Genomic DNA, 24,612 nt, shown 5'->3' with positions numbered 1-24,612 from the left:
AGTACAAATACATAGTTCGTAGAAAGCAGTGTCACAGGTAGGCAGGGTGTTAAAGCGATTAGCACAATGGCCTTCAGTCAGGGCATTGAGTTTAGGAGTTGAGACATTATGTTAGATATGTTAGACATTATGTTATTTAGATGGTCAGTGAGGCTGCACTTCAGTATTGTGTACAGTTTTGGTCAGGCCAGGACTAGTGGGCCTGAGTTATAGAGGTTGGCCAAGCTGTTTCAGAGGGGGAGCATTTTGGGCTTAGCGACCATAATTCCACAAAATTTCAGGTAGTCATTAATAAGGACAAGAGTGGTCCTCAGATGAGAGTGATTAATTGGGCAAGGGCCAGTTACATCCAAATTAGGCAGGAATTGGGAGTGGCCATTTGAGGGCAAATCCACACCTGGCACGTGGGAGGCTTTTAAAGGCCAGTTAATTGAACTGCAGTATAGGATGTCCCGCAAAAAAGGATAGAAGTGGCAGGAGTCAGAAACCATGGATGACAAGGAAAATTGCAAGCACATCAAAGAGGTCTATGGCATATGATACGTCTAGGTATCTAAAAACTGAAAGCTGTGAGGACTACAGTGAAAGTAGGAAATAACTTCAATGTGGAATTAGTAGGGCTAAAAAGGGGCCATGAAATGTCTTTAGCAAACAGGGTCAAGAAGAATCAAGGCTTTTTATGCATATAGTAGGGGCAAGACTAACAGCGGGCACACGAATGGAGGGAAGTTATGCCATGGTAAGTGGGTCAAATCCTTAATGAGTTCTTTGTATCAGCATTCAACAAGGAGAAGGACACAGTGAATACTGAAGTCGGGTTAGGTGTGTGACGCTCTACAGAATATCAATATAATTGAAGGAGGAACTGTTAGTATCCTAAATTGCATTAAGATAGACAAGCTCATGTGGCTGGATGGAACCAATCCAAAGGTTACTGCGGGAGACAAGGGAAGAAACAGTGGGGGAAGAAGCAGATACTTCAACATCCTCTGACCACAGGTGAGGCTCCAGAGGACTGGAGAATATTCAAAGTTGTTCCCTAATTTAAGAAAACAAGTAGGGATAATCCAGGAAATTATAGGTCAGTGAGCCTGATGTCAATGGTGGAGAATCTTTTGGAGAAGACACTGAGGGACAGGATATGTGCACATTTGGAGGAAAAGGGACTAGTTAGTGACAAGCAGCATGGTTTTGTACAGGGAAGGTCATTTCCCACCAACAAGATTAAGTTTTTTTGAAGAGGTGACAAACATTATTGATGAGGATGCAGTTTACATGGACTTTATTGAGGCATTTGACAAGGTGCCTCATGGCAGACTGGTACAAAAACTAAAATCACAGGATTTGGGGTGGGCTGGCTAGATGGATACACTACTGGCTTCGTTATAGTAGACAGTAGCAGTGGAAGGGTGTTTTGCAGAATGGAGATCTGTAGCTGGTGGTGTTCCACAGGGCTCAGTGCTGGGACTTCTACTACAAACAGTATGTATAAATAATTTGGAGTGAAATGTGTGTTTTTGGCAGGGGTGGGCTGATTATGAAGTTTGCAGATGACACGAAAATTGATGGAGTTGCTGGTCGTGCTAGGGATTGTCAGAGGATACAAAAGGATATAGATAGATTGGAGACTTGGGCACAGATGGAGTTTAATCTGGATAAATATAAGCTAATGCATAATTGGAGTATGAGATTTAGGTATGAATTATATTGTAAATGATAGAACCCTTAGAAAAATTAACAGAAGGTGCTGAGTGTGCAGGTCCACAAAGTTCCTTAAAAGTGGCATCACAGGTGGCCAAGGTGATTAAGCATATGTCATGCTTGCCTTCATCAGCTACTGCATTGAGTACAGGAGTTGAAAAATCATGTTGCAAATGCATCAAACCCTGGCTAGGCCGCATTTGGAGTTCTGGTCACCATACTATCAGGAGGACGTGGAAACTTGAGAGTTCAAATATGGTTCACCAGGATGTTGCCTGCTCAAGAGTGTTGGCTAGGAGGGTGTTGAATAAACTAGGATTGTTTTCACTGCAAAGATGGAGGCTCAGAGCAGACCTTGGTTAGGCCACATTTGCAGTATTGCATGCAGAAAGTGGTGGGTGCCTGGAAAGTGCTACCAGAGGTGGTGGTGGAAGCAGGCACATCATACAAGAGGCATCTGAGTGGGTACATGAATAGGGAGGGAGTGGAGGAATATGAACCCAGTAAGGATAATTTTAAGTTTAGTTAGGGCATCATGATCAGCACAGGCCTGGAGGACCAAAAAGCCCATTCCTGTGCTGTGCTGTACTTGTTCTTGGCTAGGACTTTATTCCTTGGAATATAGAATGAGGGGTGAACTTATTGAAGTGTACAGACATGGAGCCAGGCCCTTCAGCTCAAAGTATTCCATGCCAACCAAAATGCCCATCTAAGCTAACTCCATTTGCCTGCATTTGGCCCATATTGCTCTAAACCATCCCTATCCACGTATCTGTCCAAACATCTTTTGAAATGCTGTCAATGTCCCTGCCTCAGCTCATTCCACACACACACCAGCCTACTTAAAAAAGTTGCTCCTCAGGTTCCCATTAATTTCTCCTTTTAACTTAAACCTGTGCCCTCGAGTACCTCGATTCCCAACTCTAGGAAAAAGACTGAGTGCATTGACCCTATCAATGCCTCTCATCTTATACACCTCCAAAAGATCACCCCACAAGAGTCCAAACTGTCCAATCTCCCTTCATAACTCAGTCCCTTGTAACTTGGCAACATCCTTGTAAATTTTTCTGTGTTCTCCAGTTTAGCATCTTTCCTATAGCAAGGTGACCGAAACCGAAAACAAGATAGGATGAACAGTCTGTTGGGCGGCATGATGGCAAACACTGCTGCCTCAGCGTCAGGAACTTGGGTTTGATTCCCAGCTGGGGTCATCATCTGTGTGGAGTTTGCACATTCTCCCAATATCTGCATGGGTTTCCTCCGCGTCCTCCCAGTCCAAAGATGTGCAGGCTAGGTATATTGACTATGCTAAATTGTTCCTTAGTGTTCCAGGATGTTTAGGTTAGAAGGATTAGCAGGGTAAATATCTGGGGTTACAGGGATAGGGCCTAGGGTCTAGGGCGGGATTGTTGTTGGTGCAGACTTGATGGGCCAAGTGGCCACTTTTTGATTGTAGGGTTTCTATGATTTTTCCTAGGGAAAAAAGGAATTGAAAACTTAAAAAAAAAGGGAAAAATTCTTTTAAGTTATTCAGGCAGAAGGTAGTGCATATTATGGAATAAGCTGCCAGAGAAAGTTGTTTTGATTGTCACATGTATTAGTGAAAAGTATTATTTCTTGTGCACTGTACATTAGAAGGAAGGAGAGAGTGCAGAATCTAGTTTTACAGTCACAGCTAGGATGCAGAGAAAGAACATAATGCAAGGTATGTCTATTCAAAGGTCTGACAGCAGCAGGGAAGAAGCTGTTCTTGGAGTTGGTTTGAACATGACCTCAGACTTCTGTATCTTTTTTGAGAAGATGGTGGAAGAGAGAAAGCCCAGGGTGCAGGTGTCCTTAATTATGCTGGCTGTTTTTTTTCCAAGGCAGTGGGAAATGTAGATGTCAGTGGGTGGGAGACTGATGAGTGATATCCGAGCTGTAATAAAAGAAATAATATTTTCTATGGTGCATCTGTAAAAGTCAGACTCAGTGGACATGCCAAATTTCTTCAGTCTTCTGAGAAAGTAGAGGCATTAATGAGCTTAACAATAAGTCAATGACCATCTGCTTCACTTTGTTGACATTGAGGGAGAGATTATTGTTGCCGCACCAGTTCACCAGATTCTCTCATTCCTGTATCTCCATCTCATCACTGTTTGGAGATCTGGCCCACTATGGTGATGTCATCAGCAAACTTGAAAATCGAGTTGGAGGGGAATTTGACTACACAGTCACACATGCAAGCAGTATAGTAAAGGGGCTAAGGACACAGCCTTGTGGGCACCAGTGCTGTTGCACATTGAATTGTGAACTGTGGGTTAGGAAGTTCAGGATCCCGTCTCAAAGGAAGGAATCTAGCTGAACCCCAGGCCATGGAGTTTGGGGATGGGTTTCATTGGAATAATGGTGTTGAAGGCTGAGCTGTAGTCAATAAATAGGAGTCTGGCATGGGTGTCACTGTTATCTAGGTGTTCCAGGGTTGTGGCAGTAGGCAAACTTCAGTGGATCCAGACAACCTGGGAGGCTGGAATTGATTCATGCCAGGACTAACCTTTCGAAGCACTTCATAACGATGGATATCAGAGCCACTGGGTGATAATCATTAAGGCACATTGCCTGGCTTTTTTTTGATACTGGGATGATGTCTTCTTGATGCAGATAGGGACCTCAGATTGGTTTAGAGGGGCTAAGGATGTCTATAAATACCCCACCTGCTGGTCCAAGCAGGATTTGAGTGCTTGTTTGTGTACCCTATCTGAACCAGTCGCTTTCCACAAGTTGACCTTCGAAGGTTGCTTGGATATTTGCAACGGTGACCTCAGATACAGGTTCATGAGTGGCTTCCAGGATGCAGAGCCTGCTCTTAGAAATACAGAAACACTACAGCACAAACAAGCCCTTCGGCCCACAAGTTGCGTCAAACATGTCCCTACCTACTAGGCTTACCTATAACCCTCTAAGTTCCATGTACTTATCCAAAAGTCTCTTAAAACACCTTATCAACTCTGCTTCCACCACCACTGCCAGCAGCCGATTCCACTCACCCACCAGCCTCTGAGTGAAAAACATACCTGACATCTCCTCTGTACCACTCCCTAACACCCTAAACTTGTGTCCCCTTGTTGCAATCATTTCAGCCCTGGGAAAAAGCCTCTGAGAATCCACTCGATCAATACCTCTCAACATCTTATACGCCTCTACCAGGTCATCCCTCATCCTTCGTCTCTCCAAGGAGGAAAGACCAAGCTCTCTCAACCTATCCTCATAAGACATGCTATCTAATCTAGGCAACATCCTTGTAAATCTCCTCTGCACCCTTTCTGCATCATTAGCTAAAGGTTTTCCTACCGTAACACTTCATTTGCCCATTTCATTTCCAGGCAGGGATTCAAAGCTGCTACCCCCCTTGATGGGTTGGGGATGCACTGATGGGAGAAAGTGCTCCTTGTTCAAATATTCTTCTCTTCCCTACCATCAGCACCTTGCTTTATTCTCCAGCATAAATCAAGGCACTTAATCTTGATATTACAACATTTTTGTTACATCTTTGATATTTATTCATTTGTCTCACTGTTCAGACTTAAAAAATTGTCAGCAATCTGTAGCTTCCCTTTTTCTTTTCTCCAACTGAAACCAGGTTTCTTTATGATTTAGAATTGTAATGTTTAAATCAATACTGTTATTTCCCCTTTTATCTTCTCTCTCATTCCTGAATAGATGATAACTTGTCATGGTCTTTCTTGAATCAAGTCAGTCAGTTAATCATGATCCCATGCTGCAATTTTTGCCTGTAGCTCACCAACTTCAGTTACATCACAGACTGTAAATGCAATTTGATATTTCATCATTTTTGCTATCTTAATCTGATCCTTGCAACTTTAGGACATTTTGAATTACACTGCTGTTCACATCTCCCTATTCTCTGGTTTCATTTCTACTATTTTCTGGTTCCCTTCTCCCAACTAAATTAGTTTCACCTCACCCAATCATACTCATTAACCTCCTAACAAAGTGCCAGGTAGTGCTCTAACAAGAGAATCTACCCACATGCCCTGGACACGACCGCATTATCACCTAATCCCTATCAAAAGTGCTACCACTAACCAGAAACTTAACTACACTCGCCTTATAGACACTGGCTACAAGTTCAAAGCCTAGACATTCTGCAGTAACTCACCTTCCGACTCCGCAAAGTCCAATAACTATCTACAAGGCTCAAGTGAGGACCGTGATAGAATAATAAAACTAAATATTACAGATCCAGGGACATTGCGAGCCTTGGGACATGACATTGAGTTTGGCAGCTTTAGACTGTGACCTTTCTCTTCCATCTTCGACCCCTTTTTAAAGTACCCAAACTCCCATTCCCCTCCCACATCAAGCCATCTATCATTTGTTCTAAAATTGCCACATTTTGTTGCAATTTCTCATTTTAATATTTAACACATTTGCCCTCCTTTAGTTCAAGGACTGTTAACTCTGCTTGTTAACTTGCATTCTAATCAGTATTTTGTAAACCGTGAGAGACTTTATATGCCCTTCTCTGATCAGAACCTTCCACGCACCTGATGAAGGGACACCGTTTCTGAAAGCTTGTGGGATTACTATCAAATAGACTGGTTGGACTTAAACCTGGTGTTGAGAGACTTCTTACTCTCTCTTTCGTTACAGATACTGCCAGGTCTGAGAGTTTTTCCCAACATCCTGTTCTCTTCTGATGGAATACTCTCCACTACCCTGAATAAGGACAAAACACTCTGCTTGATTGGCCTTTCCTTCACCACAAAGCAGTGTAGATCATCTACATGATGCACTGTAGCAAGGTTTATTCGACAGCAACTTCTAAACCTGTGATCTCCAATATCCAGAAGGACAAGGGTAGGCATCACACAGGAACACCACCCCTTGCAACATCACAAAGTTACATACCATTCCTTCACAAATACTGGAATGCCTTAACAGCACCATGGATATATCCATAACCACAAAAACCACCTGGCAGTGACATCACAATGCATCACATGTTTTTTGTATATATAAGAGAACCAGCTTTGATCAGATGCAACCTGCCCATTTTGTACAGAGAGTCCTTTTCTGCCTAAGAACTTAACTCAAGCACCACTTCTGTAGCCTCATTCACCTGCACTATATTTCTGCACCTATGCCCACTAGCACATGGTACTGGTAGTAAAGAAGAGAATAAATTGAGGTCCTTGTTTCTTAAAATTTCCATCCCTAACTCCAAAACTTTGCTTCACAGACCTCAACATTTTCTCCCTCATCATCGGTTCCAATCTGGACCATAAACACTGGCTGATCTTTTCCTCACAGAATAGCCTGCAACCACTCAGTGATTTTCAATTACTCAAGCAAGGAGGCACCATATCTTTCTGAAATCAGTTCATGCCTTGAACAAACAAATCCCTAGAACTACTGCAATTCTACTCTTCCCTCTTTCCTTTCCTGCGCCCTCTCCACCCACCGCCTGCCCTTGGAGATTCTGAAATACCAACGATAAAACATACATATACCTTTATATAGAAGGGAAGTTTGAATAACGACTGCAAGCACACAGGCTTCAATTATATTTCACACAACATTCATTACATCATTCAGTGTTCATAATAAGCAGCAATATTTAAAGTGGAATCCAAGAAAATACCACAAAGTAAAATTCACAACTCTCTGCATCACTTTCCATCTTCCTCTTCCATGCTGCAGCAAACAGGTTAATTTATTCAGAAGACCTACTCTCAATTTGTACTTTTTTAACAACAGGTGAAATAAGACACTTGTGCAATAACTGCTAGTTATTGAATAGGGTACTTGAATAGGAATTTAGATTGAGAGCAAAACTTTTCAAATGCATTTTTGAAATAAAGTTCCAAATGACTGGACAGAATTAACAAACCTGCTTCAGTTCATGGAAACTGCTAAAGGCTCTAGCATGAAAATCTAAAATATCATAATTACATTTTCACCGCATCAAACAGAACCAGCTCCATATATCAGCAGTCAAATAGAATTTCAACTGCACTATGAAAACGAGGATGTTTATCAAAGAATCATAAATCAAAGTGGCTATGACACAGAGGGCAGCCTTTCATAAAACAATAACCAGAGGCAGCACGGTGGCAGTGGTTAGCACTGCTGACCCACAGCACCAGGGACCTGGGGTCAGTCACTGTCTGTGTGGAGTTTGCACATTCTCCGTGTCTGCGGGGGTTTCCTCCTACACTCAAAATATACAGGTTAGGTTGATTGGCCATGCTAAATTGTCCGAGTGTCAGGAGACTAGCTAGGGTAAACATATGGGGATAGGGCCTGTGGTCAGTGCAGAATTGATGGGCTGAACGACTTTCTTCTGCACTGTAGGGTTCTATGATTCATAAGAGATGGGAACAGAATTAGTTCATTTAGCCCATCAAGTCTGCTCTGCCATTCAATCATGGTTGATGAGATTTTCATCCCCTTGCCTTCATCCCCTTATTGATCAAGAATCTGTCTTAAAAACACTCTGGTCACCACAGATTCACCACCCTCCAGCTGAAATTCCTCCTCATCTCAGTTTTAATGGAGTGTCCCTTTACTCTGAAGTTCTGCTCACAAGTTCTAGTCCCTCGCACTGTTGGAAACATCCTCTCCACATCCACTCTATTTAAACCTAAGTATTCTAAGTTTCATTTAGATCCGCCCCCCCGATCCTTCTAAACTCCGAGTTTCCAGAGTCACCAACCCCTTGTTATATGATAAGCCCTTCATTCCAGGGATCATTCTTGTGAACCTCCTCTGGACCCCCTAAGGTATGGGGCCCAAAGCTGCTCACAATATTCCAAATGGGGTCTGACCAGAGTACAGCCTCAGCAGTGCATCACTGCTCTTGTATTCTAGCCCTCTAGAAATGAATGCTAACATTGAATTTGCCTTCCTAACTGCCAACTGAACCTGCATGTTAAAGGTCAACAGTCCTGAACCAGGGCTTCCCTGTCTCTTTGGGCCTCAGATTTCTGAAGCCTCTCCCCACTTAGAAAATAGTCTACAGCTCTATTCTTCCTAGAAAAGTGCATAATCTCACACTTGCCAATATTGTATTCCATCTGCCACTTCTTTGCCCACTCTCCTAGCCCCTCCAAGTCATTCTACAGACTTCCCTCTTTCTCAACACTACCTGTCCTTCTACATATTTTTGTATTGTCTGCAAATTTAGCAGCCATGCCCTCAGTTCCATCTTCCAGATCATTAAATGTGTATAGTGAAAAGTTGTGGTCCTAACATTGACCCCCGGGGAACACCTAACCACGGCTGCCATCCTGAAAAGGACCCTCTTATCCCCACTCTCTGCCTTCTGTCAGCCAAACTTCTATCTATGCCAGTACCTTGCCTCTAATAACATTGGCTCTTAGCTTATTTAGCAGCATCCTATAAAGGGACCTTGTCAAAGGCTTTCTGGAAATCCAAATAAATCACATCCATTGTTTCTTCTTTGTCTAATTTCATTATCCCCTCAAAGAATTCTAACAGATTTGTCAGACATGACCCTCCCTTTGATAAAGGCATGCTGACTCAGCCCTATTTTACCATGCACTTTCAAATGCTCCGCAACTTCATCCTTAATAATTGACTCCAAGATCCTAGACAGAAGGCTAACTAGCTTATCATTTCCCATCTTGACTAGCCTTTTTCCAGTCCTCTGGGACCTTCCCTGACTCGGGATTCCTGAAAGATCACCAATACCTCCCCAATTTCCTCAGCTATCTCCTTCAGAATCCTGGGGTGTAGTCTTTCTGGTCCAGGTGATTCATCCATCTTCAGATCTTTCAGCTTCCCTAAGCACCTTTTCATTGATGATAGTCACTACATTTATCTCTGCCCCCGACTCTCGAAGTTCTGACATGTTACTAGCGTCGTCCATTGTGAAGATGCTACAAAGTACCCATTCAGTTCCTCTGCCATTTCTTTGTCCCCCATTACTAGTTCTCCTGCCTCATTTTCCAGCCGTCCAATGTCCACTCTTGCCCTTCATATATCTTTAAAAAAAAAACTCTAGCAATCTTCTATTAGCTAGCTTACCCTCATATTTCATCTTTTCCACCCTTATTGTTTTCAGTTGTCTTCTGCTTGCTTTTAAAATCTTCCCACTATTCCTCACCTCTCAAAATGTTCTTTCATTTGCTTTTGCGCTATTCCTGACTTGCCTCATCCTCCCCCTAAATTCATTCCAAGGAAGAGGAAGCACGTTATGTTGTGCCTTCTGAATTATCCCCAAGAACTCCTGCTACTGTTGCTCCACAGCGTTTCCTGCTAGGCTCCCTTTCCAAACAAATCTGACCAGCAACTCCCTCATGGCCATGTAGTTTTCTTAACTCAATTGTAGCACCGTTATATCCAATTCCAATGCCCCCTTCTCAAACTGCAAGGTAAATTCTATCATATTGTGGTCACTGCCCTCTAGGCAGTGTGTGTATCAGCTCTCTGCAACAGCAATGCACTTTGTGCCACTGCTCTGCCTTTGACTTGTAGCCCCACAATCTTTTCAGATAACAATCCAAATTTTTTTTTAGAAGCCATGATTGTGTCTGCATCCTCGACATTCTAAAGATAATACATTCCAGATCCTAATGGCTTACTGGTTAAAAGGTTTTCCTCATGTCACTATTACTTCTTTTGCCAATACCTCATTTTTAGTCCTCGATCTTTCCACCAGTGGGAACAGTTGGACCCCATTAACTCTGCTCATAACCCTAATGATTTTGAATACCTCAGCCTTCTCTTTTCCAAGGAGCATAGCCCCAGTTTCTCCAATCTATTTGGGTAACTGAGGTTCCTCATTCTTGCGGATCTTTTTTGCAGCCTCTCTGATGACTGCACGTCCTGCCTAAAATCCCAGAACTAGAGGTAATATTCCAGCTGAAAACAGTATTCTATACAGGTTTATCATTTTCTGCTATTTGTACTCTAGGCTTCCAATTATAAAGTCTGAGGACCAGTATGAATGAACCACACGCTCAATCTGTCCTGCATCCCTTTTAAAAATATATAATTTCTCTATGCTTTCAAGCAAAATAATTTCTCGGCATTAAATATCTGCCACTTGTCTGTCCATTACACCAATCTATTTCCTTTTGAAATTTAACACTATCTAATTCAGTTCACAATTCTCCCAAATTAGATGCAATTTACAAATTTTGAATTGTACACGTTAGCAACAGCAGGGTCCCAACACTGAACCTTGGGGAACTCCAGCATTAACCTTCACCCAGTCCGATCATGTACCATTATTCTCTTTCCTGTCATTTAGCCAATCTCATTCATGTTGCTATTGCCCCTTTTATTCCGTAAGCTCTAGTTTTGGTCAAGTCTGTTTTGCAGTGCTGTATCAAATTCTTTAGGAAGTCCATATATGCCACATTACCTTCAAGTATCTTCTTACCTCCTCAAAACTCAAGCAGGTTAAATACAACTGGTCTTTAACAAAATATGCTGTCTTTCCTTACTTAACCTGCATTTGCCCAAGTGACTTGTATTTTCTCCTGAATTACCATTTCTAGAGAACTCCCCAAAGTTAAACTGATGGGCCTGCAGTTGCTGGTATTATCTTTACACAATTTTGAGCAAGAGTCTCCAGCATTGCTTGTAGGAATAATGGCATCAAATTTTATATTGAAATCCATTCAACATAGGACTGGTATATGCACCAGTTTATGATATCTTTCACACCAAGTCAACAGAAACAGAACAAGTAGCTCTCTTACCAATGGATCAATTAAACAATCGGCCAACCTTGCAACTGTAGAGAAATATACACACTAGCACTGAAAAATTGTTGCACTGCATTCATGCTTAAAAACAAAGGTCAGACTACGATGGCCAACATGACAGCACAGTGGTTAGCTGTCCCAGTGCCAGGGACCAGGGTTCAGTTCTGACCTCAGGTAACTGCCTGCGAGTTTGCACATTCTCCCATGTCTGCATTGGGTTTCCTCCAACAGTCCAAAGATGAGAGTTAGGTGGATTCACCATGGTCAATTATCCCTTAGTGTCAGGGGGATCAACAGGGTAAATACTTGGGGTTATGGTGATAGTACCTATTGGGATTGTCGACGGTGCAGCATAGACGGACCAAATGGCTTCTTTTTGCACCATAGGGATTCTATGAAATTCCAGTAACAATCATAAAATTAGGATGAAGTTTGGTGATTTTGCCATCTCAAGATCAAGATGATCTCAGCTTCAAAATATGACCTGTTAACAAATTGGATGTTCAGTCATCCTATCCAAGTGGATTATTTTTGAATAGGCAAACAATGAAATCTACTGTAGAATAATTTCAAATATTTTATTGAAATAATGAGATCAATTGTTATGCTCCTATCCCAGTATGACAAAAGCAAGGAAACAAACTATAATTGGCTTGAAATCACACTGAGCAAGCAACCCAAATGATTTCCACCGAGCTAAAATTTGCTCTTTTTTGGAATGCAATCCTGCAGAATGCCATACAATTAGGAACTATCCTGAAGTCATTTGTTTTGCAATTTTTATAATGAGTTGACAGTGATGAAAAATACCTGTGGGCATTTCCTTAAATGGAACTTGCTCAAAGAGATAGATTTTGAGGGCAGGAAACAGACGCAAATGCGTCTTGGGAGGGAACTCAGCTCAGGCAGGTGAAAATTAGGTTGTTAAGAAGGCGTACGATGTGTTAGCTTTTATTGGTAGAGGGATTGAATTTTGGAGCTGTGAGGTCATGTTACAACTGTACAAAACTCTAGTGCAGCCGCACTTGGAGTATTGCGTGCAGTTCTGGTCGCCGCATTATAAGAAAGATATGGGGGCATTGGAAAAGGTGCAGAGGAGGTTGACCAGGATGTTGCCTGGTATGGTGGGAAGGTCTTATGAGGAAAGGCTGAGGGACTTGAGGTTATTTTCATTGGAGAGAAGAAGGTTACGAGGTGACCTGATTGAGGCATACAAGATGATCAAAGGATTGGATAGGGTGGACAGTGAGAGCCTTTTACCGCGGATAGTGATGACTAACACAAGGGGACATAGCCTTAAATTAAGGGGTGGAATTATAGGACAGGTTTCAGAGGTAGGTTCTTTACTCAGAGGGTAGTAAGGTCGTGGAATGCCCTGCCTGCAGCAGTTGTGGACTCGCCAACTTTAAGGGCGTTCAAATGGTCAGTGGATAGGCATATGAATAACATTGGAATAGTTTAGGTTAGAGGGTCATTAGATTGTTGCGCCGACCAGTGGAACCATCGAGGGCCGAAGGGCCTGTACTGCGCTGTAATGTTCTATGTTCTAAAATGCATCTGGGGTATTGGGAATCAGGGATGCACAACAAGAGGATGCAGAGATTTCAAAGGATTGTAGAGCTGGAGGTTACAGAAAGGCGGGGGGGGGGTGCACACGGCGGTGACTGTCAAGTCAAACAGCAATTTGAACACAAGAATGAAGTTTTCAAATCTGAGGTATTGCCAGACTGCAAATGAACATCAGTCAAATGGACTATGGTAGTAACCTTGAGGTGATGGCCACATGATATTGTGCTTTTCTCATGGAAGGAAAACCACTGGAATTACTAAATGCTATTTCACTGAAATTATTGAACACTGCAGTTTCCCACACTAGTAGCCATCTACTAAAAAAAAAGACATTTAGCATTTTTCCATTCAAAGTATGTCATAGGTCTGCTGAAAATGGATGTTAGATTATACTGGAGTATGCTTTTACTTAAGCAGGTACTTAAGTGAAGCAGTGTCCTTTTTCAAAATCAGGGTTGTAGCCTAAAAGACCCGGGACACTTACTTTGCAAATCTTTAATTTCTGATTCTTGAGCTTTTAAGAGTTGACCTCATCTGGTCTATGAGGCTGTGCATAATTTACTAAGCCAACGGATTGGTGTGTGGATCAGTGGTATCATTAAATAAATAGATTACCCCAGTCCATTAACTGTATTAAAAAGATATCCAGTCCTGAAAGGATTAACTAATAAAGAAAACTAAATTAATTGGGTAATTCTTTGCATATAGGTAAGGATGGAGGGACCTGCATCGGTGAATGACTACTTGCATGCCCTTGACTGATTTCAGTCTAAGGGGGAAGATGACATGGACTGAGTATTCAAATAAAGGAATATCTATTAAACCATTCAGCATATATGTTTTAATGGTATCCTAAACCATAAAATGAATGCTTAGAAAAAATAAAGTTCTCTCTTTAATAAAGTATCTTGGAATTGTTAACCTTATACTGATGAACAAAAATAATGTATCATACAATAAATGGTTGACAAATACACACGATTCTGGGCAACATCAGATTTTCGGCACAGCTGCATATCTGACATTCAAATTCCACTTTCATTTCTTGCAATAAATTGCTTTCCAATATATATGGTGCAGTGCTTCTTTCAGTATTAAAGCTACTTCAGTCGTTAGGGAACAAGCGCTTGATATCAGAATAATAGCTGCAAGTTGCGCTGGGAAGGTATAGACCTCAAGGTCACTCTTAAGACTGAATATAGAAATATTATTGCACAGAATTCCAGCTTTAATGTTTTGGGGAGTGAATTCCACAATTCCATCCATTTTAAAGTAGACTTCTGTTTATAGTGGCCAAAGAAGTCAAATTTGATTTTATCACATGGATATTTTCTGCCATTTGAGGACCGTATCCTGCAATTGCTACAAAAACAGCAAGTATCTTGGCTATTTTACAACTGATACAAAGCAGAGACAAAATATGGATGATACTATAAAGGGAGAATGTAATGCAGTTTTCCCCAACATGAAACCTCACGAAACTTCCTACACCTGCACTTAAAATACAGATGTCAAATATTTTATCACGTTAAATGTGAACATATAAATTGGCAGGCCATTTGGCCTCAACCCGCTCCGCCACTGAATTAGATCATGGCTGATATGACTGCAGCCTCAGTTCCATATTCCACCAAATCCTGACACACTCATTAGTCAATAATCTACCTTTGCCACAGCTCCCCCCCTTCCATTCATTCATTACCCAAGAGAAAAACATTCACATCTCTATCTTAAATGGGAGACACTTTTTTTAAAAAAAACTGTGCTCCCCAGTTCTAGTTTCTGCTACAAGGCTAAACATCCTTTCAGCATCTGTCCTGTCAAATTCCCTCAGGATTTAGTATGCTTTGATAAGATCACTTACTGTTCTAAACTGATTTCCTTATTTCTCATTCAATGCTGTCTTCATGCCCTCAATTGCCCTTAGTCAAGTTTAAAATACTCATTCCCTCAAAATGAAGCAGGATACAATCATTCTATGATCATTGCTCCATGTTCACTGAGGTCATTCATTAACCCTGTCTCATTGCATATTACCAGCTCTAATATAGCTTGCTCTCTGGCTGGTGCTAAAATGTTCTGTTCTAAAACAACTCAAAATTCCAACAAGCATGAATGCTTTAAACAAAAGAAAATACTGGACCAAGACTGAGTCCCAGGCTAGCCACACAGGCCTCCACCAACAATGGCAAGGTCTGCAAGACATGACAAGCTACAAGGTGAAGGCACAAAATTGTCAGCTCCCATACATCCTTTCCTGATGAGCTCAATGCATTCTATGCCCATTTTGAGAAAGAGGATGCCCTCCATCCTGGAAACCTTGGATGAATCTGTATCTGAGGTCAGAGCAGCTTTCTAAGATCAACCCAAGAAAGCAACTAGAACGGATGGGGTACCCAGACAAGCACTCAGATTCCACATGGATCAGCTGGCAGGGTTATTCACAAACATTTTCAACCTCTCTTTACAACAATCTGAGGTCCCTAACTACTTCAAGACGATGACCATCATCCTAGTACCAAAGAAAAGCCAAGCAGAGTGCCTTAATGACTACCCTCCAGTGGTTCTGACATCCATCATTTAGTAGTGCTTCGAAAGGCTAGCCAAGGCATGAATCAATTCCAGCCTCCCAGACTGACTGGATCCACTACAGTTCGCCTACCGCTGCAACAGGTCCACAGCAGATGCCATCCTCCTGGCCCTGCATTCAACCCTGGAATACGGAGATAACAAAGACACCCATGTCAGACTCCTATTTATGACACAAAGATGAGTGGAAAAGCAAATTGCGCGGAGGGTGTGGAAAGTCTGCAGAGGGATCTGGATAGGTTGGGCAAGTGGGCGAGGACCTGGCAGATGGAGTATGTTAGCAAATGTGAGGTTATCCACTTTGGCAGGAATAATAGGAGGAGGGATTACTATTTAAAGGTCGAAAAGCTGCAGCATGCTACGATGCAGAGGGACCTGGGGGTCCTTGTGCATGAGTCGCAAAAACCCAGTGTGCAGGTGATCAAGACGACGAATGGAATGCTGGCCTTTATAGCGAGGGGGATAGAATATAAAAGTAGGGAGGTCTTGCTGCAACTGTACAGGGTGCTGGTGAGGCTGCAGCTGGAGTACTGTGGGTAGTTTTGGTCGCCACACTTGCGCGGGTTACTTTGGCCTTGGAGGGAGTGCAGAGGAGGTTCACTAGGCTGGTACCAGAGATGGAGGGGGTTGGACTATAAAGAGAGACTAAATAGACTGGGTCTGTACTCGGAGTTTAGAAGGATGAGGGGGATCTTATAGAAACGTACAAGATAATGAAATGAATGGATAGGGTAGAGGTAGAGAGATTCTTCCCACTTAGAAAGGATAGCAGGACTAGAGGGCACAGCCTCAAGATAAGGGCAGTTTAGATCAGAGTTGAGAAGCAACTTCTTCACTCAAAGGGTGGTGCATCTCTGGAATTCCTCCACCGTTGAAGTGGTGGAGGCTACCTCGCTAAATATATTTAAGTCACAGGTACATAGGTTTTTGACAGACAAGGGAATTAAGGGTTATGGGGAGAAAGCAGGAAAGTGGAACTGATCCACTTCAGATCAGCCATGACCTTATTGAATGACAGGGCAGGCTCGAAGGGCTAGATGGCCTACTCCTGCTCCCATTTCTTATGACTCAGCATTATCCCAATAAAACCCATCTCCAAACTCTGTGGTCTGGGTCTCAGCTCCTACCTCTGTGACTGGATCCAGAACTTTCTAAACCACTTACCACAATCAGTAAGGATCGGCAACAATATCTCCTCCACGATCATCCTCAATGCCGGTGCCTCAGAAGGCTGTGTTTCAGCCCCCTAGTGTACTCCTCATACACCTATGATAGCGTGGCCAAATTGCCCTCCAACTTGATTTTCAGGTTTGTTGACATCATCACCATACTGCATCAGATCTCAAACAATGACGAGACAAAATACAGGAATCAGATAGGAGAATCTGGTGCGGTGACAAATGATCTCTCCCTCAATGTCAACAAAACAAAAGAGATTGTCAAACTTCAGGAAGCATTGGCAAACATGCCCCTGTCTACATCAATGAGACAAAGTTTTAGGTGTCCAGATCACCAACAATCTGCCCATGTCCCTCCATGCCAATACAACAGTTAAGAAAGCCCACCAACGCTTCTACTTTCTAAGATTACAGAAATTTGGCATGTCAGCTACAACTCACCAACTTTTACAGATGCAGCATAAAAAGCATTCTTTCTGGTCATACCACAGCTTGGTATGGCTCCTTTTCTGCCCAAGACTGCAAGGAACTACAAAAGATCATGAATGTAGCCCAATCCATCATGCAAATCAGCCTCCCAACCATTGACTTTGTCTATACTTCCCGCTGCCTCGACAAAGCAGCCAGCATAATTTAGAACCCCATGCACCCTGGACATTCTCTCTTCCACTTTCATCCATCGGGAAAAAGTCAAAAGTCTGAGGTCATGTACCAAGTACCACAAGAACAGCTTCTTCCCTGCTGCCAGATTTTGAATGGACCTAGCCTGCATTAATTTGATCTTTACATCCTAGCTATGACTGTAACACTACATTCTGCACTCATTTCCTTTTCTGTGAACGGTATGCTTTGTACAGCACACAAGAAACAATACATTTTACTGTATAGTTAATACATGTGACAATAAATCAACTCAATGCATGGTTCAGATGCGCTCTCGGTTTTTGAAAAAAATCATATGGGTTATTTTAACATAGTTCATTAAAAATGTCTATAATGAAACAGCACCATTCTCTCACCTAAATGATGCTTTACACCTCATAGCATTTAGGTTTCATTACTTCTTGGTTTCTATTACGCAAAAACTTTAAAATGTGATTTCATACACATCTGGCTAGCAGAGATTTAAAAAGCAAATTTTCACAGTTGCATCTATTGACATATCATTTCAAACAGGATTCAAATTAAACACAGCTTCATCACACCATTCTAGGAATCCACTATTGGACAACATATGAAAACTTTTCAAAACATCTTCAATACAGGCCAAATAACCTAGTGCACAAACGGCTAAAGTACAGCCGTTATGAAATAAAAATCGCATTACTTAACTGTACAGACATTATATCACAATTTTAAATTTTATCAAGTACGTGGAGATCGAGGCATTTCACTTCAAAAATACAGCTGCCATTGCTGAAACATTTGAGATTATACTTCTCTAACCACTTATGTAACGGAATAATTAACATGGCCCGATAGAAGATAGTACACTAAATAATGCATATTACTGTTCAGGAACTTATTTCAGAATTATAAATAAAATGGGACGGGAAAATCTTAGGCTGTTATCAAAGCACTAAATGAAATGCATTTCTCTAATTTTACAAGGTAACACCAATACGATTTTTTTTTAAACACGCCGGAAAGAAATAGGCCAAGCCAGATAAGCAAGGGAGGGCGAGGTTCTGGGACCCACGAGTTACATACAATCAGCTGTATTGTCGGTGTTCCAGCCCAGCCCATGCCGCCGCCGCCACCACCTCCCCTCCCCCTTCCCATATTTACACTCTGCTGTTTTCAGCCTTTTTTTATATTTAAGGCATTGCGTGCACAGCGAACATACATAGCCACCTCAAGAAAACACAAAGGAAGATCAGAGGCGCGGATTCGAGAGAAGCAGCAGCAGCTCGACTCCGAGAAGCCAGTCGACAAAAAAAAACCCACCGTAATTAACAAAGAGGGACGATGCTGCGAGCCGCTACCCGCCCGCATAGATTTATACATCTACATTAGGAGGGGAGACTGCTCTAATTAAAGGCGCCAAGGCCCTCCCACCGACTACGCCAACTGACCTGACAGAAGCGCTGGCAGTAATCCCCGGACGACTGCACAGACACGCCAAGCTCCAGCAGTTCGTTGCCCAGCTCCCGGAGGTTGTCCGTCAGGTTTCTAACGTCCGCATCAACCTCTTCGTCCGCCATCTTGCTGCTGCGCTCATACCCGTTACGTGCCATACTGAGTGACGTCTAAGCGACGTCGCGCTTTTGATTGGTTTGTCTCCCTGGAACGTTGCGGCGGGATAAACTGTCAAGATGGCGGAATCACGTGAGTTGGCGCGCGGCTTCTCCTCAGGTGCGAGCTCGTTCGAAGACGGCGAAAGAGAAATGCGCAAGGTCAGTAACCTAGGTCTGATAGACTAAGACAGCCATGAGTTAATGTGTGTAATATTAACACAGCTGTTTTTTTTCTCTTAAATTTCAGAGATCAGATTTATTTCCAAATAGGTGATAAACCGATTGAATTATCCTACATTTCAGTAGTTGCACTTTAAATATGCATATTTAGGCCATACCTGTCATCCACATGGATTGGGGTTCACCCTAAAAGAATGACATCTGTCAAATGCACATAATTCTTCGCAATGTTATAGTGGGGAGATACTTAAATAGTGAGATCAGTGAAGCAGGTTGCAAAAACAACAATTTGGATGGGATATTTTATTTTTCACAGGTAGTGCTATACCGTTGTGTTCCGGACGCTTGGATTTGTCAAGCTGCAAAGGTCGTGCCTATAACTCCCTCGGAAAATCGGCAAACGCGTTGGGCTCTGGAAGTATGACTTCGTTGTTGGCTAGATGGCAGTTCAAGGTTTTCCGTGAGAATCTTCCCACAATATATGGTTTGCCTCTGCCACAAACTGATTCACTATTCTTGGTATTCGTGGTATTGCGAAAGCAGCATATTCATCTGAGCGGCAATGTGGATTTTTATAAAGTTCGAGCTCAGTCAAAAATTCGGGAGATTCTGTCTTTTTTATTCATTCAGGGGATGTGGGCGTCACTAGCTGGGCCAGTATTTACTGCTCAAATTGTCTTTGAACTTAATGGCTTGCTCGTACATTTCTGAGGGCATTTAAGAGTCCACGACATTGCTGTGGGTCTAGAGTCACCAGTGTGGAGGCCAGACTAGATAAGAACATTAGTGAACCAGATAGATTTTTACAACAAATGACAATTGTCTCATGGTCATTATTAAAAACTCTTAATTCCGTAATTTTTATTGAATTAAAATTTCACATCTGCCGTGGTGAGATTCTAATATAGGTTCCCAGAACACTGCGTCACTGGATTACTAGTCTGATGATAACACCACTGGGTCCCCATCTCCCCGTTGATGTCTTTCTCCCAGATGTTTGTAAACCACTAGCTTTATTGATCTCTGCAGGAATGCTGTCCTGCCCATATATGTTGTAATCCTCAATTTTTGGATAGCCAACAGATTCCTACTTGACTTTATTGATCTGTCAGAGGCTCTTGACTTCAACAATTGTAAAGCCCTTTAGAAAGTACATTGGAACGTACAAATTATTAAAATAGGAGCAGGACTAGGCCACTTGGCCTCTCAAGTCCGCTCCATCATGATAATAAGATAATGACTGATCTGACAGGAACCTCAATTCCACTCTGTGAAATCCTCCGAGACTTGGATGTCCAGCAAAATTTGTTATTTTCCTACAACTCTTGCATACTTGCATAATGGTATGATAGTAACTATTATTTACAATAGATCAGAGACCGAGCTTTCTTGCATCTGAATGGACATCAAACAAAGTTGAGTGACTGTGCCAACCCTCATCACTATCTCCCACAGCCTGATTATGAAACTAATTTCTGATCAATTTCCACAAGGGGTCATGATTGAGTTTCGACTCGATGGGAAAGTTTTCAACATCAACAGTCTTCTTTCTTCTTTTGCATGGTTGAGTTTAGAGCAACAATTATAATTTTACATCAAGGTGGTCAAGCTAGGATACTACATCACGGGTGATGGTGTGTACTGCTGTTATACCTCCTTCATATTTATGAGTTTGGATTGAATCACATGTGTTCCATGGTCTCAGGCAGTGGATGGCCACACCTGTGCCTTGCAATTGATGCCCTGCACTTCATGCCTCAGCCATGAAGTGAATGCCCTGATCCATGGAGTGGACTCCCCAGCTGTGGGGTGCATGTCCTGCACCAGGGTCTCCCCTATGGACACTATCCTTGCAGAGTTGGCCTGGTTGCCTCAGAGCGAAGGCACCTTTTCCTATGAAGGAAGGCAATAGTATTCCTCCAGTTGGCCTCACAATCAAAAGAGGGATGCTGACATTTCTTCCTGATGCTCATGTAGCTCCAGCAACTGTGGGACAACCAAACCCAGGGGCATGTCATCTGATATGCAGTCAGCAAAGTCCTAGTTTCTGACATCCCTCTGAGTGCCAGATCTCTGGGCACTCCCTGCTCCCACTAACGGTCTGAAATTAAACTGAGGTCCATTTGCCCTCTCGAGCTGATCTAAGGGACGCCATAGCACCAGAATAGCAAGAGAGATTTCCCTGGTGGGCAAACTGGCCAATACTTCTTTTGATTTACTATTTTCACATGTATTAGCATTCAGTATTGTTTCTTGCGTGCTATACAGTCAAAGCATGCCATTCGTTGAGAAGGAAATGAAAGAGTGCAAAATGTAGTGTTACAGTTATAGCTAGGGTGGAGAGAAAGATCAACTTAATGCATTCTAGGTCCATTCAAAAGTCTGATGGCAGCAGGAAAGAATCTGTTCTTGTGTTGCTTGGCACGTGACCTCAGACTTTTGGATCTTTTTCCTGATGGAAGAAGGCAGAAGAGAGAATGTCTGGGGTACATGGGGTCCTTAATTATGCTGGCTGCTTTGTTGAGGCAGCAGAAAGCATAGACAGAGTCAGTGGATGGGACGCTGGTTTGCGTGATAGGTTGGGCTACATTCACAACCTTTTGTAGTTCCTTGCGGACTTGGGCAGAGCAGAAGCCATACCAAGCTGTGATACAACCAGAAAGAATACTTTCTATGGTGCATTTGTAAAAGTTGGTGAGAGTTGTAGCTGACATGCCAAACTTCCTTAGTCTTCTCAGAAAGTAGAGGCATTGGTAGACCTTCTTAACTATAGTGTCAACATGGGAGGACTAGGACAGGTTATTGGTGATCTGGACATCTAATGACTTGAAGCTCTCGACCCTTTCTACTCCATTCCCATTGATGTAGACGGGGCATGATCTCCTCTACACTTCCTGAAGTCAATTTTTCATTTTGTTGACATTGAGGGAGAGATTATTGTTGCCGCACCACTTCACCAGATTCTCTATCTCATCTCTGTACTCTGTCTTGTCATTGTTTGAGATCCGACCTGCTGTCTCATCAGCAAACTTGAAAATTGAGTTGGAGGAGAATTTGGCCACACAGTCACAGGTGTGTAAGGAGTATAGTAGGGGGCTGAGTACACAGCTTTGTGAAGCACAGGTGTTGAGGATGATCATGGAGGAGATGTTGTTGCCTATCCTTACTGATTGTGAGCTGTAGGTTAGAACATTAGGATCCAGATGCAGCAGGAGGAGCCGAGGCCACGGAGTTTGGAGATGACTTTAATTGGAATAATGGTGTCGAAGGCTGAACTGTCCTCAACAAATAGGGGTCTGACATAGAGTCTTTGTTATCTAAGTGTTCCACGGTTGAGCGCAGGGCCATAGAAGATGATGTCTGCTGTGGATTTGTGCAGCGGTAGGCGAACTGTAGTGGATCCAAGCAGTCAGGGAGACTGGAATTGATTTGTGCCATGACTAGTCTTTCGAAGCACTTCATAATGATGGGTGTCAGAGCCACTAGACAATAGTCTTTAAGGCAAGCTGCTTGGCTTTTCTTTGGTACTAGGATGGTGGTCGTTCTCTTGAAGCATTGTCGTAAAGAGAGGTTGACGATGTCAGCGAATACCCCCGCCAGTTGATCCGTGCAGGATCTGAGTGCTCGTCTGGGTTACCCCATCCGGGTCAGTCGCTTTCCATTGGTTGACCTTTGACCTGCTCTGACATTTGCAGTGGTGACCTCAGATACAAGTTCAGCCAAGGCTTCCAGGATGGAGGCCAGTTCTCACTGACCTCTTGCTCAAAATGGGCATAGAATATTTTATGTGTAGTGTATAAAAAGTATCTGACCCATATATTTGAGCAACATCTGTATTACTGTGTACAGTATTAGTCACCTTTTTTAAGGAAGTACATAAATGCATTGGAAACAGTTTAGAGAAAATTATCAGACTAATACCTAAAAACATTGGGCAGGTTAAACTTACATCCACTGGAATTTAGAAGAGTAAGAAGTGACTCGATTGAAAAAGTATCGAGACCCTGGGAAGTTTTGACAGGGTGGATATGGAAAGAATGTTTTCTCTTGGAGAATCTAGAACTATGGGTCATGTTTAAAATAAGGGGTCACCACTTAAAATGAAGATAAGGTGATTTTTATATTCAGAGGGGCAAGTGTCTTTGGAATTGTCTTTCTGAAAAACTGCTGGACATAGAGGTTTTGAATATTTTTAAAGTGGTGAACAGATTCTTGGTAAACTGTCGCGGGAGGTGGGATGCAGATTTGAGGTTACTAATAGATCCACCATGATCTTATTAAATGGCAGAGCTGGCTTGACAATTTCTAAGGTTTGGTGCTCTGCGTTTGGCTTGGTTTGATAATAATCAAGTCAACTCCGGATAGAAGATTTATACCTTTATTCTTTCACAACATCGGAGCTAGTTTTCCTTAGGGTGGGCAGGCATCAGTGGTCCCGCACACCCAGGCAAAATTAAACTCCTTTGTTCTACTTTTCCAAACATTTATCCCAGTCTGTAGGCGGGCTTCCAGAGCATTAGCCTATTACAACTTGTCCCTGACTCTTTTACACCAATAGAGCAGTAGTATAGCTGCATGCACAGTTCATAATGTTCTGAAAACCAATCAAATCTGTACACACTTTCATCGCAATAAATCCTTACATGACAGTTAGAACACTTGGTATTAGGTACAGCGAGACTACAGAGTGTGATTAATTGCATTTCTGCATACGTGCAGGACAGCATGTTCACAGCATGAGATTACAAACTATACATAAACCTTATGGCCTTTATATCCTCATTCCGCCCTTTTATCACTCTCTGATAACCATGGATGCTGGCTGAGGCTCCTCGATTCCATTTACAATTGCAATCTCATTAAGTCCAAGTCCAATTGTTCATGTGTATCTTCTTCATCCTTCAGCTCCCTTTCCACTTCCTGCCTTGCTTCTGCCATTACCTCCTCGTCCAGCATCGGCTCACATTCCTCGTCCCCTTCTTCCTTGTCTTTAGCCAGCATCATCCGGTGGGTTGAGTTCAATCCTGCTGTCCCCAGTACGGTCATCATCTGAGCGATTAAACATTTCACAACTCCGATTCCGCTACAGATACATAAGAACATAAATTCATACATACATACATATATTCATCAATATCACATACAGCCCCACATGCTTTAACCATCCAAGCCATCCAGATAGTCCCCATCCTTTCCCCTCATTAATGGATCCCAACTGCTGGTCAATCTGATTTATATAGTTGGTCAGGTTGATAGTAACCTCATCTAGTCCCAATATACACTTTCCTTCTACCATGGCACAAACCCCTCCCCATCTAGCCAGCAAGTAATCAAGTGCACACCTATTCTGTCCAGTATATAGCCTGAGTTCCTCCAGTCTATCAGTAATGACTCAAAGGGCTTCCCTAGTAGCATTTC

At 42.5% G+C, this 24,612-nt stretch overlaps 1 protein-coding gene across 2 annotated transcripts in view; it reads right to left on the bottom strand.

Moving 5' to 3' along the window:
* Positions 1-18,987, bottom strand: part of LOC145350880 (zinc finger protein 292-like) — a 197,240-nt gene extending 178,253 nt beyond the window's left edge. The window contains exon 1 of one of the 2 annotated variants that reach the window (XM_080200293.1): positions 18,853-18,987. In XM_080200293.1, the coding sequence (XP_080056419.1) occupies positions 18,853-18,981 (129 nt within the window). In that variant the 5' untranslated portion in view covers positions 18,982-18,987. The remainder of the gene's footprint in view (positions 1-18,852) is intronic. The other variant, XM_080200295.1, reaches the window with a different exon arrangement.
* Between the last annotated feature and the right edge of the window lie 5,625 nt (positions 18,988-24,612).

Source organism: Carcharhinus amblyrhynchos, chromosome 12, assembly GCF_965287045.1.
Source record: "Carcharhinus amblyrhynchos chromosome 12, sCarAmb.v2.hapA, whole genome shotgun sequence".
NCBI classification, from domain to species: domain Eukaryota; kingdom Metazoa; phylum Chordata; class Chondrichthyes; order Carcharhiniformes; family Carcharhinidae; genus Carcharhinus; species Carcharhinus amblyrhynchos.
This window is presented reverse-complemented; position numbering and strand designations above follow the sequence as displayed.